Consider the following 16,003-nt stretch of genomic DNA (forward strand, 5'->3'; position numbering starts at 1 on the left):
GACATGTAAAACATCCGAGTTTGCGCATCGCCTTAGGCCTACTACTACAGGGTTCATTCTCAAAACGTAAAAGAAACCTATCCAAGATGATTATGAAGATGAGTACTATAATTTAACTGAAGTTATGATTACAAATGCCTTTATTTGAATGTATAGTTATCTGCCGGGATGATAGAGTTGACGTCATTACGTGATGACGTAAAAGAACTGGTGAACCGGTTTTTTGAACCGGTTCATTGAAACGAACTGTCCGAAAGAACCGGTTCGCGGAAAAGAACCGGACTTCCCATCACTAATGGGAGTGGTTTTAAAAGAAAAGGACCAATAGGGGGGAAGGCCAAAAGGTGCACAAAGGTGTGAAAATGTTCTCTTGAAAAAACCTTTGAGGGATTACTTGCCATGGCAACAAATGGCTGTAGCACGGAAGTATACGTCCACAACATACATCCGATTTGGTATCATTTCGGATGTATACGGATATATACAGACCCATGGAATTTGAGCTATCCGGCCAGTATACTCCTGGATTCTTCCGAATTTCAGCAGTGTATACAGGAGTATACTGGTCCGGATACACCTCTTTTCATGCAGTGGTATTTGGCTTGCTCTCCGGGGGGAGGGCTCTGAGCTCGGAATTCGGTCCGACCCCAGAGTACTCCCCCCATGAATGTATAGATCATGGGTATCTATGAGCAGACCCATCTGAATGTAAGGTGATGGGGTGGTGGCGGGATGCTGAGAAATTTGTCATGAGACAGGAGGTAAGGGAAGACTTTCTTTAAACTGGCTTCTTCTTGTGCTGATTGGGTGATTACCTGAACATGCTCCTCCCAAACTTTGTTACATGAAATTTCATTTATTAAAAGCACAAAATAAGGACTTCCGCTTCCGCCCGCCTGGAGTGAACAGCAGAGAAGGGAGCTCCTCAAATAAAAAAGCGATTATTGCTCAATACACCAGTCATTCGAGTAAAACTTTATAATTTTTGTCAAAAAGATTGTAGCTATGGACCTTTTGAAATGAATCAGAACTTGTGCAAAAAAGTCACATCGACGATCCAGCATAATACGAAGACAGAAAGCAGTGAATGAAAAATGGACGAACATGCAAGACGACGATTCGCCTATTTCACTGAGTGCACTCAGAATGGAACAACACACACACACACACACACACAGAGAGAGAGAGAGAGAGAGAGAGAGAGAGAGAGAGAGAGAGAGAGAGAGAAAGGTACGGTACGTGAGGTCCTGTCACGACCAAAGAGCCTCCAGCAGGATAGAGCTAACAACTGTAGAAATATTAGAAGATTAGACATTTTTACTGCTATTTTTATCTTCTTTTTATTATTATTTATTTATTTTTATTGTATAGTGTTATGAATGCTTTGGCAATGTAAAGATTTCTTTCACCATGCCAATAAAGCTATTTGAATCTTGAATCTTGAGAGAGAGAGAGAGAGAGAGAGAGAGAGAGAGAGAGAGAGAGAGAAGCTGTGATTAAAGACATTAAGTCGCAAATTGAAAACCTGCATTTGGAGATGCGAAAGAATCGAGAAGAGATGAAAGAAGACTCTCTCTACACTGGTTACCTATTAAGTTTCGCATTACAAAGTATTACTATTTACCTATAAAGCCCTAAATGGTTTAGCTCCTGGGTATTTAACGGATCTTCTATCACCCTACAATCCATCGCACTCTTTAAGATCACTAAATTCAAGGCTTCTGGTCATTCCTAGGATAGAAGTCCACTAAAGGAGGGAGAGCGTTTTCACATCTAGCTCCTAAACTCTGGAATGGCCTTCCTGATATTGTTCGAGGCTCAGACTCGCTGTCCCAGTTTAAAACTAGATTAAAGACGCATCTCTTTAGCCAAGCATTCACATAATGATTACCTTTTATACTACAGTTAAATCGGATCAAAACAGCAGCTATGCTAATTATTTCCCATCTGCTTTTTTGTTGTTATCTCGGGACGCTAGTTGACGAAATAGAGTTCGTCAGCTCCAGTTTGCATCCAGCCTCTCATGGAGACTTCAGATGCCCAAACACCCGTGAGGAGACGACTCGACGCCTGTGAAGAGATGACTCAACGCCAGCGATGTTATGCCCTAAATTAATACATAATTAACTAACTTTATTTTTTGCTGCTTTGAAACAATGTGTATTGTGAAAAGCACTATACAAATACATTTGAATTGAATTGAATTGCATTACACAAAGCGCAGGCGAATCGACGAATGAGTGCACGGAGATGGGGAAAGCGCTGAGTGATACAATGGACAGGGTGGCAGCACTAGAACAGTCTCGCGATCTCATGGCCAAAGAACACAAGAAAATGCATGAAAAATTTATGGATTTTTGTATGAATTGCTAGTTTTCATTACTATGTGGAGAAGGAAAAAACTCACCATTACCTCTCTGGAGGCTCCGACCACAGTCTGAGACCCTTCTGATCGGGTACAATTCTACCCTCTCTTAACCAAGGGCTTCGCTGGTTACTTCCTGCCTCACACCAGTATTTTAAGCCATGCAATTTCCATTGCTACCTTGAAAAGTATTGCCAGTCTATCGATGCCTTACCAAGTGCTTTTCATTACCTGTTCATTGTCGTCTTGTTATGACCATTGTGCTTGCCTTATTGGATTACTGCATTTTGGATTACCATGTTTGCTCTGTTTGCCTGGTTGGACTGATGACTTCTCTGTTTACCCTTTCTGGCTTATCGACTAGGTCTCTATCTAGTGCAGGGTTCGAATTACGTGGGAGCCAGTGGGAGCTGAGCTCCCATAGAGAGAAGATGAGCTCCCATGAAAGCAGTAAAATCATACACCTGTGGGGGTCTCTAAAAATCATCAGCACCATTATTTTAATTTACAAATAAAGCACTTTTTCCTTCAGACTACTGTAGCGTGACTTAAAAGATAGTACACGATGCCAAACTCATGGATCTCGCGGGATCTCGGATCATCATCACACTACATCCTTATGCTTCGCTTTCTGCCAGGACTTCTTTTCTCAACTCACAGAAGTGACGTCAACGTCTGATCTAGCAGTAGCAATAGCATAACCCATCAGGCAAGTGTTATTTTAACATAGGCGTAATTTGCGGGTGTGACTGGTGGGACATGTCCCCAACACTTTTTGCTAAGTTCTATATTGTCCACACCACTTTTGAAACATCTCGAGGCATTAATATAACAATACGTAAGGGATAATGTATAGAGAGGCGGTCGTTATAGCGAATAACAACCCCGACAGGCTGAACAGGACCCCGACGCGAAGCGGAGGGATTGGATGATTGGATGATTACCTGAACATGCTCCTCCCGAACTTTGTTACATAAAACTTCATTTATTGATTTAAAAATGGAATGTATTGCTTCCGCCAAAGAAAATAGTCCGTTCCGCGTCCATAGCAACGCGCTGTTTTTCATGGCAACGGTCTGTTATACTTCGCAGCGGTCTGTTATCAAGAAATAACAGACCGCATTCTACATTAGAATTCAGCCAAGCCATGTAATAAAAATAAATAAAACATCTCCAGTTAACAAGCAGAGCATTAATTTAGTTCGTTTGTTAAATAAGAGGCGATCTAGCGCTGAAATGTGTTGTTTTTTAAATAAAGTGCAAAGTGCTCGTCGCCGCTGCGATCAGTGGCGCGGATACGGTGTTCTCTTGTGGCTCTCGCACAGTCTCCACTCGGACGCACGCTTCAATCCGTTGTGGAGACTCTCTATTCGTTCCGGTGAAATTACAAAACAAAATGCACACAAATGTGTTCTTGCCTGATATACAACCGCTGATAAACATAATCGGTTTTGATAAAAAAAATTAAAAAAAACCTATACGAGTTTGGATTAGAACCCAGAACCTCTGATACACTTGGCAAAAATTCTGCCACTGGACCACTTAAAATTACACTTAAATTGTCGGATCTATTTATTTATTCACGTGAAAATTCTCACCACTAACAACATGGCTATTTCATTAAACGTAAAGACAAATTAAACCAAATGTACCATTTAAAGGTGGGGTACATGTATGTGATTTGCAAAATGGCCGGCAGATTTTGAAAATACACAACTCAAATGGTCCTACCTTCTTTCCTTTGACCCCACCCATTCGAAGAACATGGACATGGATGGGGGAGGGGGGATGGTACAACCGTTTGATTGACGCACTTACTGTCCAATGATTCTAGGTGGTCTTGGAAATGATTGGCTGGAGTTTTTCGAGTCCTGCCCGTTCCACAGATGATTAAATTGCTTAATTTTTATTTCAGTGCTTCTAACTCAGTGGCTGTAAGTGGGTTAGGAATAGGATTTCAAGTTATTTTGAAAAAATTGCCAAAAAAGGGAATTACATATACCCCACCTTTAAATTGAATTGTGTTAGCAACGCTTTTTTATTAAACATTTTTATTTATTTACATTAGTAAGCTACACCGTACCTGCTCATAGGCTACTTTTTTTTTTCTTTTTTTAAAGAGACCCCCACAAAGATGAAATCATAATTCGAACCCTGATCTAGTGTATTGGATTTGTTTGCTGAGATTAATAAAACTTCCAGCATTTGGATTCTATTTCGCCTCTGTGTCGAGTCCCTCACACAAATATCCAAGATGTTTTTTTTTAATCCATTTATTTGAAAAAAGCATGTTACATACAATACAAACACAAACTACATAACATTTAAAATGATACTATATTCATCATGATTTTGGCTTTACAATTTTTACATAAATTCATCATTTAGTACCAGAGCAATTCTATAAATCAAACTACAGAAAAGATGTTATTTAAAAAAACACATGTATTCTCATATTTTTTACACAATTAGTTTTCAGTTTGCTTGTCTTTTATATTATACATTTGCTGATTCCATTTATATAATCTTTCCACTTTCAAAATGTTTAGTGGAAAGAAAATGAATAAAAAAAAAAAGATGTTCACAACATGAATGACATATGTGAATTTCATTCATAAACTTTACAAGGAAACTAGTGGGAACGCCCACTAGCAACCACAGCGCTAGCCAGCGACAATTTGAATTCAGCTTTATAAAACACTGTAAATGTGTATGTTGAATGTACTCTGTAAAGAAATGGCAGCCGTCATTGGCTAATGTGCACCGATGGCAGTACCTATTTTGGTAAGATCTGCTAATGCAATGTCATACTGCCTTTTCCATTCCTCTGGTGACAGTGAAGATGGGCTGAACTCCAGGAACTTATACGCATCCTTATTCTGCAAGCTAAAGGCCATCTTTGCCGTCAGACAGGATTCACCAAAGGCCTTCCAATTCTGAAAGATTTGAGATACAAAATGAATCACAACATAGAAAATGCAATGAAATTAACTGTCATAAGCCGCTTTCCGACCAAGTAGTTCTAGGAAGTTAGTTCTAGGAACTGTCCACTTCTAAACAGTTCTAGGAACTACTCTCCCCCAAACTCGGTTTCGCTGTTTGCGTTCGCACTGACCAAGTGGCCATAGGAACTGGTAGGAGGGGTAAGGGAGTGACGCAAACACTGTGACTTTTATTTTGACAGCGTGGCGGACCTTTATTTTGGCGGCGCTGAGAACGCCAGAGCAAACAATGCTCGCATTCTCTGTTTATGAGTTAGCGATCTGTCTAACAGTACTGTTTAATATGTTATTAGATAGAACTGTTATAGAAAGTAGACAGTATATAAAAAAAAGGTTATTAGCCTATGCCGTGTGGTTGATGTCCAGTGTTGCTAGCTGGGCAGATAAACATAATCATGTTTGGCTTGCATGATCCCCTCAGCTGCGTTGGATTTTCTCTTCAGCATAAAGGTTTATAGGCCCATCTATCACTGTTTTCCATGTTTGTATAGTTAGTTTCTGGAGTAAATATATAGGCTATAATCTGTGTGTTTACATTATAGCTGTTTTAAAAATGGCAGGTGCTGGTGTTCCGCGTGAGTTCGGTCGGTTCGGTCAATCAGCGTGCAGTAACGTCACGGATAGTTCCTATAGTCCTGATTTAGACCCTACTCTGAAGTACGACCTAAATTAGTTCCTACAAATGGAGTTCCTAGAACTAAAATCGTTCCTAGTTCCTGCGGTGCGAACACGCCGACATCCGGGTACTTTAGCCAATAGTTCTAGGAACTGTGAAAAGGTTCCTCCGGTCGGAAAGCGGCTATAATCTGCAACTGAATGTTTACTCAGTGTAAGTTACCTCTTTTGCTAAATCAATATGCATCAGAACAATCTCCTTCAGTTCATTCTCCTCAATGAAGTGTTCATCAGAAAAGGTCTCGCTTTTGAGAGATTCCAGATATACTAGCACTGATTTCCAGAACATATTTTGCTTAAGCAGAGTTTGTTGGATTTGATAAAGGTACTTTTGGACATCGCTCAGATGGACAGTTTCGGGTATTGAACCTTGAAAAACAATATGAAGCAGACATTGATTATGAAAGATCACTCTGAGGTTTTTGACATTGGCACACAGAGATCTTGAAAGAATCTCACCCTTTTCCATCTTCTTGTTTGCCAACGTCAGCTGAACATCAGTCAGCCTGACTTGGATATTGTACTCCTGGCTTTTCAGGTTTGACCTCTGAGCAACGAGTTGAGCTTTTTCATTAGCAAGAGCCTGGTTTTGTGCAGGTTTAGCTTCAAAAATGGACTTAAGAACGTGTCCAACAAATGGCACAACGGCAGCCAGGAAACTCAAACCAAACATTCTTCTACTAGCAAATCTGGCCTGACACTGGTTTATCTTTGACTCAATTTGTCCGATTTCCTCTAAGGTTTTCCTCAGTTCCATCTGAAGATCTCTCACCACCTTCTCTAGAGCCTCTATCTCCTTTGTAGTTTGTGCAAAAAAATTTTCAGCCTCAGACTTTTCAAGAATCACATCACTGGTGCAGGAAGCCACACTGCGGTTGTGTTTCTCATATCTGATAATGACAGATTTCAGATAAACCATCAGTTCAATCACAGTAAACTTTGTAAACTTCATATTTTATAATGCTTTTGACAAGTAACACTTAAGCTCTATTAGTCGGGATTAGTTTAAGATGAAGAGGTGGGGTAAAGTGATTATTGCCAGAGCTTCACAGTGATTTTAGTCCCGTCCGAATGTAACATCTCAGCAATCATTACGGACAATGTCAGTAAAGATTACGGCGACTTTTACCTTATGTAAATGTCCAGAAAAATGACCTCGGGTAATACTTATCCTGTGTGAATAGACTAGCTGTAAATATGTACCTAAATATTCTGTGATTTCCTGTTTAAAAGTAGTTCCCTTTCAAGGGAACTCCCGTTGCGTCGAGAATGACGCTATGGGGAACGCTTTGCGTGATGACGTCTTGAAGCACATGTAAAATCAGTCCAATGGTGTAGCGGGACGTCAGAGGCGGGTGACGTCACGTACCAGGAAGCTATAAAAGCCGGCCCGAAACAGAAAACGAAAGCTTTCTGAGTCTTCAGTAGCGCTCTGTGTTGAAATCTGTCTGTCTTATTTGGTGTTGTCTGTATATATATATATTATATTCAGTATGGCGAGCAAGCAGCAGTTTAGAGTGTGTGTCCATCCCTGCCCGCGTTATTTAACGGGAGGTGACACACACACTCTTTGTGTTGTTTGTTTGGGAGAGGAGCATGCCCAGTCAGCACTCGAGGGTGGTGACTGTGAGCATTGCTGTGCGCTTCCATTGCGTACGCTCCGATCCCGCTTGGCTCGGTTCAATCCCGACCACGTTCCCCAGGGCTTTGGTCCCGCTGCTGCCGAGGCACGGCGTCGATCTCAGACCTGGGGTTCGCAGATGGATCTATCAGTGGATGTTGAGACGGGCTCTGCCTTATCTCAGCCTCCTTCTGATAGATCCAGTGCCTCTCATCAGGGTGTGGAAGCACGCGTTGCGGTTACTTCCCCCCCCGATAGAGGCACCAGTACTGCAACTATCCAGCTCTGAGGAGTTGGATGTTGTAAGTATTGATGCTGAGTCTGAGGATTCGCCACCTCAGTCTCATGCTTTTGAAGAACTGCTCGATGTGATCACGAGAGCAGTTGACAGATTGTCTATTGAGTGGCCAGAGGATAGGCAGGACGTTCGTTCAAAAAGCAAACTCGACGAACGCTTCCTGCCATCTCGTGCTCAGCCCCAGCGTAGGAGCCTGCCGTTTTTCCCCGATCTCCACACCGAGGTGTCGAGATCGTGGGGGAGACCAGTCTCTCACAGAGTTTACACACCACACACCTCTCTATATTCCACCATTTCACAATATAAAGAGCATGGTTATGGGGAGATGCCGAAGGTGGAAGAGACGCTCGCGGGCTATCTCTCTCCAGCAACGGCATCTTCCCTGAAGGCTCCTACACTTCCCTCAAAGCCAGTAAAGTTGACATCTACCCTGATTAATAAGTCGTATGCAGCCGCTGGTCAAGCTGCAGCGTGTCTGCATACGATGTCCATTTTACAAGCCTATCAGGCTTCTGCCGTTATTGGGGGATTTAGAGGAGGGCGGGGGAATCGGTCCCGACACTGTGGCTGAACTGCGCAGAGCCACGGATGTTTCTCTCAGAGCCACCAAGGAGACCGCTAAATCTATCGGGCGGTCTATGGCAGCCCTGGTGGCCACTGAGAGGCATCTGTGGCTCAACCTGAGCGATATTAAGGACAAAGAAAAGCATGTTCTGTTAGACGCTCCGGTTTCCACTGCCGGGTTATTTGGGGATGCAGTAAATATTGCGGTTGCAAAATCACAAGAAGCCGCTAAACAAGCATCTGCTCTTCAAAAGCTTCTTCCCCGCCGTTCTTTCTATGAGGCTGCTGAGCGGGAGCAGCCTCACTCCTCTAAAAAGGGTGCTGAGCATCGTGCCACTCAGAAGCAGAGCGTGTCCTCCCGTGCTCCCCCACAAAAATATCGGGGACACGGAGGGCGCGCTCAAACCCAGCAGTCTTCGAGGGGTAGAACGGATCTGCGGACCGTTATTACCGCCAAGAAGGCTGCTGGGAAGAAATCCTGACGTCCGAGGGCTCAGGATTAATGAGGGTAGTCCCCCCCGAAGCAGAGCGGTTAACACCTCTTTTTGCGGTGCCCGTCTCTCTTCGGTACCCTCAGGGGACCGTTCTGCCAACCCTGCCGCCATCGGTGTTACAGGGCGCAGCGGTCTCCGGCGAGCACATATCTCAAGGACCACCCGGAAACGTAGTGGCCTCGGGATGCCCGCCCCCTCCGAGGAGGGTGTTAGAGCAGTCTGTTCGGTCGCTCCCTGCCGGTGCGCCGTTACAGGGCGTCGAATTGACTGCTCAACAACAACAAAATCCAGAAACCAGTCTCGAGAGGCTGGTACCTCTAGTAGAATCTTTGACAGCGTGGAAGCTACTGTCAAATGTTTCTCGTTGGGTCCTGCAGACCGTGGAAAAAGGGTATCAGATACAATTCAAAAAACGCCCACCTCGGTTTATGGGGGTCCTGCCCACAGTGGTGGGCCCCGAGCAGGTTCTGGTCATGGAACAGGAAGTGAACACTCTGTTAGAGAAAGGGGCCATAGAATATGTACCTCCCTCCGACAGGGAAACCGGGTTTTACAGCCGGTACTTCATTGTTCCAAAAAAGGACGGGGGATTGCGTCCCATTTTAGATCTTCGAGTTCTGAACGATTCAGTCATGCAGCTCAAGTTCAAAATGTTAACATTGAGACAGATCGTGCCCCAGATCAGGTCCGAGGACTGGTTTGTCACGATAGATCTCAAGGACGCATATTTCCATATTTCCATCCGTCCGTGTCATTGGAAGTTCCTGAGGTTTGCTTTCGGGGGCAAAGCATACCAATATCGTGTTCTTCCATTCGGCCTAGCTTTATCACCCCGCACTTTCACCAAATGCATGGATGCAGCTCTGGCGCCGCTGCGCCTCCAGGGTATTCGCATAATGAACTACATCGACGATTGGTTGATTTTAGCTCAGTCGCATCAGTTGGCGGTTCAACATCGAGATGTTGTTCTCGCCCACATGAAAGAGCTGGGGTTACGGCTGAACGCCAAGAAGAGTGTGATTTCTCCACTCCAGAGGACCACTTTTTTAGGCGTGGTTTGGGACTCAGTGTCGATGCAGGCGCGCCTGTCACCGCCACGTATAGAGTCCATCCTCGCAGCTGTGAAAAGTGTAAAGCTAGGCCAGCTACTCACTGTCAAACAGTTCCAGAGACTGTTGGGTCTCATGGCAGCAGCTTCCAACGTGATACCTTTTGGACTGCTGCACATGAGGCCCCTGCAGTGGTGGCTCAGGACCAGGGGGTTTTCCCCGAGGGGCAACCCATTTCGCACAATCAAGGTCACGCGGCGATGCCTACGTGCCTTGGTTATGTGGAAGAAACCTTGGTTCCTGTCCCAGGGCCCAGTGCTGGGAGCTCCTTGTCGTCGCAAACTGCTAACGACGGATGCTTCCCTCACGGGTTGGGGAGCGATCCTGGAGGGTCGCTCGTCTCAAGGTCTGTGGGAAGACCATCATCGTTCATGGCATATCAATCGCCTAGAGATGTTAGCTGTCTTCCGGGCTCTGAGGAGCTTTATCACAGATCTCAGGGGACACCATGTGTTAGTGCATACAGACAACACGTCGGTAGTCGCCTATATCAACCACCAAGGGGGTTTGCGCTCGCGCCCATTATCCAATCTGGCACGCCATATCCTCTTGTGGTCCCAGGGGAAGTTGCTGTCGCTCAGGGCAGCCTACATTCCCGGGGTCCAGAATATAGGAGCAGACACTCTGTCGAGGCAGGGGCCGAGGCCCGGGGAATGGAGGCTCCACCCCGAGGTGGTGGAGCTGATATGGAGGGAGTACGGCCAAGCACAAGTGGATTTGTTTGCGTCTCGAGAGACGTCTCACTGTCCACTTTGGTTCTCCCTCACGCATCCAGCTCCTCTGGGACTGGATGCTATGGTTCAGACGTGGCCGAGGCTACGTCTGTACGCCTTTCCCCCAGTTGCTCTGCTCCCGGGAGTTCTGGAGAGAGTTCGCAGGGACCGGGTTTGCCTGCTTCTTATAGCCCCGCGTTGGCCGGGCAGAGTATGGTTTCCCGATCTGGTCTCCCTCCTCGACGGGCATCCTCTGGAGTTACCCGTCAGGAGAGACCTTCTGTCCCAGGCAGGGGGCTCAATATTTCACCCCCGCCCAGAACTGTGGAACCTGTGGGCTTGGCCTCTGAGGGGGCCCAGCTCATAGAGTCAGGTCTCTCAACTGAGGTTGTTGAGACCATTCTACAGTCAAGAGCTCCCTCCACGAGGAAACTTTATGCCCTGAAGTGGAGAGTATTCACTTCTTGGTGTAGTGACCGTCGGTTGGACCCAGTCCACTGCCCAATTGGTACAGTGCTGGAGTTCCTGCAGGACCGGTTCACTGCAGGTCTGACCCCGTCCACTTTAAAGGTCTATGTGGCGGCCATAGGTGCTTACCACATTCCTTTGGGTGGAATGTCTGTGGGGAAGGACCCTCTGGTATCTCGTTTCCTTCGTGGCACTTGGAGGCTGAGGCCTGCAGTCCGCTCTAGGGTGCCGCCATGGGACTTGTCCATTGCTCTACAAGGCCTGTCCCTGGCCCCCTTTGAGCCCATTGAGGAGGTTTCGGAAAAGTTTCTGACTTTGAAAGCTATTTTCCTTCTTGCCATTTCTTCTCTTAAGAGAATTGGGGATATTCAAGCATTGTCGGTTGCTCCGTCCTGCTTAGAGTTTGCTCCGGGTATGGTGAAAGCTTTTCTCCATCCCAGACCGGGTTATGTCCCCAAGGTCCCCACTAATGTGGCCAGACCTATTATTCTGCAGGCCTTCTGTCCTCCTCCCTTCCAGAATGCGGACCAGGAGGCTAATAATTTGCTTTGCCCAGTTCGGGCGTTAGACGCCTACGTCCACAGAGCTGCCCTGTGGCGCAGAAGTGATCAGTTGTTTGTTTGCTTTGGCTCCCCTAACAAGGGAGGGCCGGTGTCTAAGCAAAGAATGAGCAAGTGGGTGGTCGAGGCTATCTCACTTGCTTATGAGGCGGCTGGGCAGCCTTCTCCTTTGGCTGTCCGGTCGTACTCTACAAGGAGTATGGCGGCCTCTAAGGCCCTTTTTTCAGGAGTTTCACTACAGGATGTCTGTGATGCGGCAGGCTGGTCCTCACCGCACACTTTCGTCAGGTTTTTCTCTTTGGATCTAGACTCTGCTCCAGGGTCTCATGTTTTGTCATCCTAGTGCTGCTCTATTAGATTACACACAGGACAGACATTCGTAGCTATGGAGGCGTTGGTATAGACGTTCCCCATAGCGTCATTCTCGACGCAACGGGAGTTCCCTTGAAAGGGAACGCCTCGGTTACGACTGTAACCTCGGTTCCCTGAAGAGGGAACGAGCGTTGCGTCGCCTTGCCATATCTCCTTCATGCCTGTCAGCTCGACTTCAGACTTTTACGAAGCTTTCGTTTTCTGTTTCGGGCCGGCTTTTATAGCTTCCTGGTACGTGACGTCACCCGCCTCTGACGTCCCGCTACACCATTGGACTGATTTTACATGTGCTTCAAGACGTCATCACGCAAAGCGTTCCCCATAGCGTCATTCTCGACGCAACGCTCGTTCCCTCTTCAGGGAACCGAGGTTACAGTCGTAACCGAGGCGTTTTCCGCAGTTTTTCCAATTATGGAAGCGCTTGAATTTTTGATTTAGGTAAGAGCCTATTACCAACAGAATCCAATCAGAATTTATTTAATTGAATTAATAAATCGTTGGACTGGACCTAACTGTTATATATAGGTTATATATATAACTTATATGTGTTTACACACATGATATCAGGAAGCAACGTAATATTACACACGACAACAGGAAGGTAACAACTGTGCATAAATTGAGTTACCCCTCCCACTTCTGCTAGTTTTACTGAGACTTCTTATCCCGTGTGAATTGGCCATTAATATTACATATGTCCTGTGGTAAAATTACATTACTCCATCTACCCTTGTAAAACTAATCCCGTCCAAATAGGAAACATTTCCTGAAATGTTACCTGTCTACCATCACTTCCACTCCGTTAACAATTTCTGCGATCCATTCCCTTGCTTTTTCCAAAGACATCGTAGTCTGAATGTTTTCATTATTTTCAACACCGAGTTTCAGTTGAGGGAACATTGAGGAAACCATTTGGTTACTTGTGTCCACACACTAAAAAGACAGCAAGATTTTTTACATGTTATGTCCTTGCATGTGCCCCCTTAGATTTTTGAGCCAACTTAAATAAATAATATTATATTAAATAATTAAATTCCATGTTTTTTTTTTTTTGTAGGTACAAAATTAATAGTGCCCCAAAGTCGTCACCTTTTGGTGATTTCGCCATTTGAAGCCAAAATATGCAGGTGGTTGGGGGAATCCATCCAAAATTTTAAACAAATATTTATATTAACTCAAATTAATTTATCAACACAACCAAAGAGTTTTAGCATTTAATGAGAAATGTATTGCACTGTATATCATTGTCAACTGCATCAAATACAACAATGTGTCCCGTCATGTCAAACATTTATCACCAAACATTCCCCTTATCTCCACCAGAAGACAGAAAGTCTAACAGAGTTTAATAAAAATAAAGGTATTTAGCTAATCAGACACGTATTAAATTCAATAGACATTTCTGCTGCTCCTAGCAACTACTGGACCTACTGAAAATGAGAGAAATTATGTACTATTTCCAAATTATCCTAAAAGTACAAAAATCTATAAAAACCATGAAAGCCTGTGTGACCTTAAAATTAAATGTTCTTCAATTGTGCATGAACTGAAATTTAAGTTATTACAGTGAAATATATACATTTATTAAATGCATTATTAAAAGCTACTCTGACATTTCTATTCATTTCAATGCAATTCAATTCTACTACTTAAAATTCTTGTTTTGTACCTGAATTCAAATTTATTACAAATAAATCCTCGACCTCGATTCCTTCTGTTGATTATATTAGCTTATTTTGCGAGTTTTAAAAACTCTTTAGTTTGACTTCAATAAGAGAAAAGTCAGAAGAACATTGACTTTACCTTCTGCAGAAGAGACTCAGAGGAGGCAAAGAGATTCTGGGTTTCAAGAGCACACTCTCTGAGAACCCTCTCCAACTTGGGGAACTTAGCCAAACAGAGATAGGAGAGATGGTAGAGCAAAGCCGTACGCTCAGCCGATGGAAGAAGCTCCTGAAAGAAGCTGAGTTGATTTTCTTCCATCACTTCTGTAGAATTACAAATGTAATAGCCTACTTACTATATGATGGTTTTGCACAGGCCTATATCACAACATTAAGCATGTAAATACTTTAAGACAGAGATTTGTATTGCACTTTATTGGTCAAAAACAATTCATAAACCTTACAAGTTTCATACTCACTTTTCTCAACGGGCCTTGTTCTTATGCAATACATCTTCACTCTTATTAGTCTGTAAAGAAATTGCAGTGCCTTAAAAACAACAAAAAAATAAATGAGACAAGAATAACTTCAACAATGATGGATGGAGCATGTCAGTAAACAATACCTGTGAGAGGAATGAACTTCTAAACAGTGCAGTTGTTGGTATCAGCATAGGGAATTTATACTCTATGGCGCCTCCTTAAATATTTTGGAGAAGTTACATAAAACTGTCAAATAACAGAGGGAGTATCCTTTGGGGGATTAGCAGGCATCCTTAAAGGAGAAGTTCACTTTTAAAATGAAAATTCTGTCATCATATACTCACCCTCATGTTGTTTCAAACCTGTATGAATTTCTTTCTTCTGCTGAACAGAAAGGAAGATATTTAGAAGATTATCAGTAACCAGACAGTTTTTGGGTCCCAATGACTTCCATAGTATTTTTTTTCCTATGTTTGTATGTATGTAGTATGTAGTAGTAGTAGTATGTATGTAGTATGTAGTATGGTGTTTTATGTGATAAAACACCATACTAACTATTTTCGTTTTCATTTAAAGAAATCTTAAACATGATAGCCACACAAATGTGGTTCATGCATCCACTGCGCGCGCAAAACAGCATTCCGCGAGCAGGATTCCACTGTACAAGCAGAGTTAACCTATGAGAGTATGCCAGGCGCTCACTCGCAGCTACCTGTACACCTCTCGGTTGTTGAATTTGTGCGCGAGTACAGCTGAAGGTTCATTTTTGCGCGTGTGAAATAACATAATGTGCTCGTGAGCATGTCTTACACGCTCATAACATTTGACTAAAAAATAACGCCATAGATTGCTCTCTGCCAGTGGTTCCTGTACAAGCCTGTTGATGACACTTAATTTAACCTCAAAATTCCACAATTGCACAAACATGCCTTGCTTTAGGCTAAGTAATAGAGTTAATCTAACTCATAAATTGGACTCTATTTGAGTTCAGTGATTCAGGTCAAATGATTGTGAAATAATGATTATGTCAAAACACAACCAACACCATCAGTTCACCTTTTCTCGTTGTTCATCTGGCTGTTATAACTCATGTATAGCAGCCAAACAAAATTTAAAGTTAATAATTTAAGGGTCAAGAGCCCAACTAAAACACACACTGATCTCCACAATGGTGACTTTAATTATGGTTATTTGATATGGCTGTAGTCTATTTTACTGTAAAAACATTATAATCTATCCAAAACTAGTCAACAAAATCTTTATTTCATCTATATTCTATATCTATAATCTATAATCTATCTATTTAATCTGTAACATATCGTTTTTATGATATATTAATATAGGGCATATAAATGTTAATTTGCAGTTTAATACGTTGCTTATACAAAGACATTTTATTTCAACATATTTCAGGAAGTTTTTACTCATCTCAGTAAAGCAATATAGTGTTAACTAATAGATGTGTTCATGTTCATGTAGAAATAGCATGTTGTAAGTGCCTGTAGTAAACAACAGCACGCATTTGTGCCGTCAAGCACTTAAGAATAAAGAACTTACTATTCACAATCCTCAGCTGGATCCGTTGCTCCTCGAAATGAAACCGAAACCAGCACTTC

At 43.5% G+C, this 16,003-nt stretch overlaps 1 protein-coding gene across 1 annotated transcript; it reads right to left on the reverse strand.

Annotated features, from left to right (window-relative positions):
• Window positions 1–4,631: 4,631 nt before the first annotated feature.
• On the reverse strand, window positions 4,632–14,552 carry LOC307151798 (uncharacterized protein). Its single transcript, XM_079859966.1, has 7 exons — window positions 14,531–14,552; window positions 14,385–14,454; window positions 14,045–14,229; window positions 13,020–13,174; window positions 6,502–6,932; window positions 6,206–6,411; window positions 4,632–5,301 (listed from the first exon to the last, which is right to left on the reverse strand). Exons 2-7 carry the CDS (start codon window positions 14,416–14,418, stop codon window positions 5,119–5,121), a joined length of 1,194 nt encoding a protein of 397 aa, XP_079716092.1. The 5' UTR covers window positions 14,419–14,454; window positions 14,531–14,552; the 3' UTR covers window positions 4,632–5,118.
• Between the last annotated feature and the right edge of the window lie 1,451 nt (window positions 14,553–16,003).

The sequence above is a fragment of the Squalius cephalus genome, assembly GCF_949319135.1.
Source record: "Squalius cephalus genome assembly, chromosome: 23".
Classification (NCBI taxonomy): Eukaryota; Metazoa; Chordata; class Actinopteri; order Cypriniformes; family Leuciscidae; genus Squalius; species Squalius cephalus.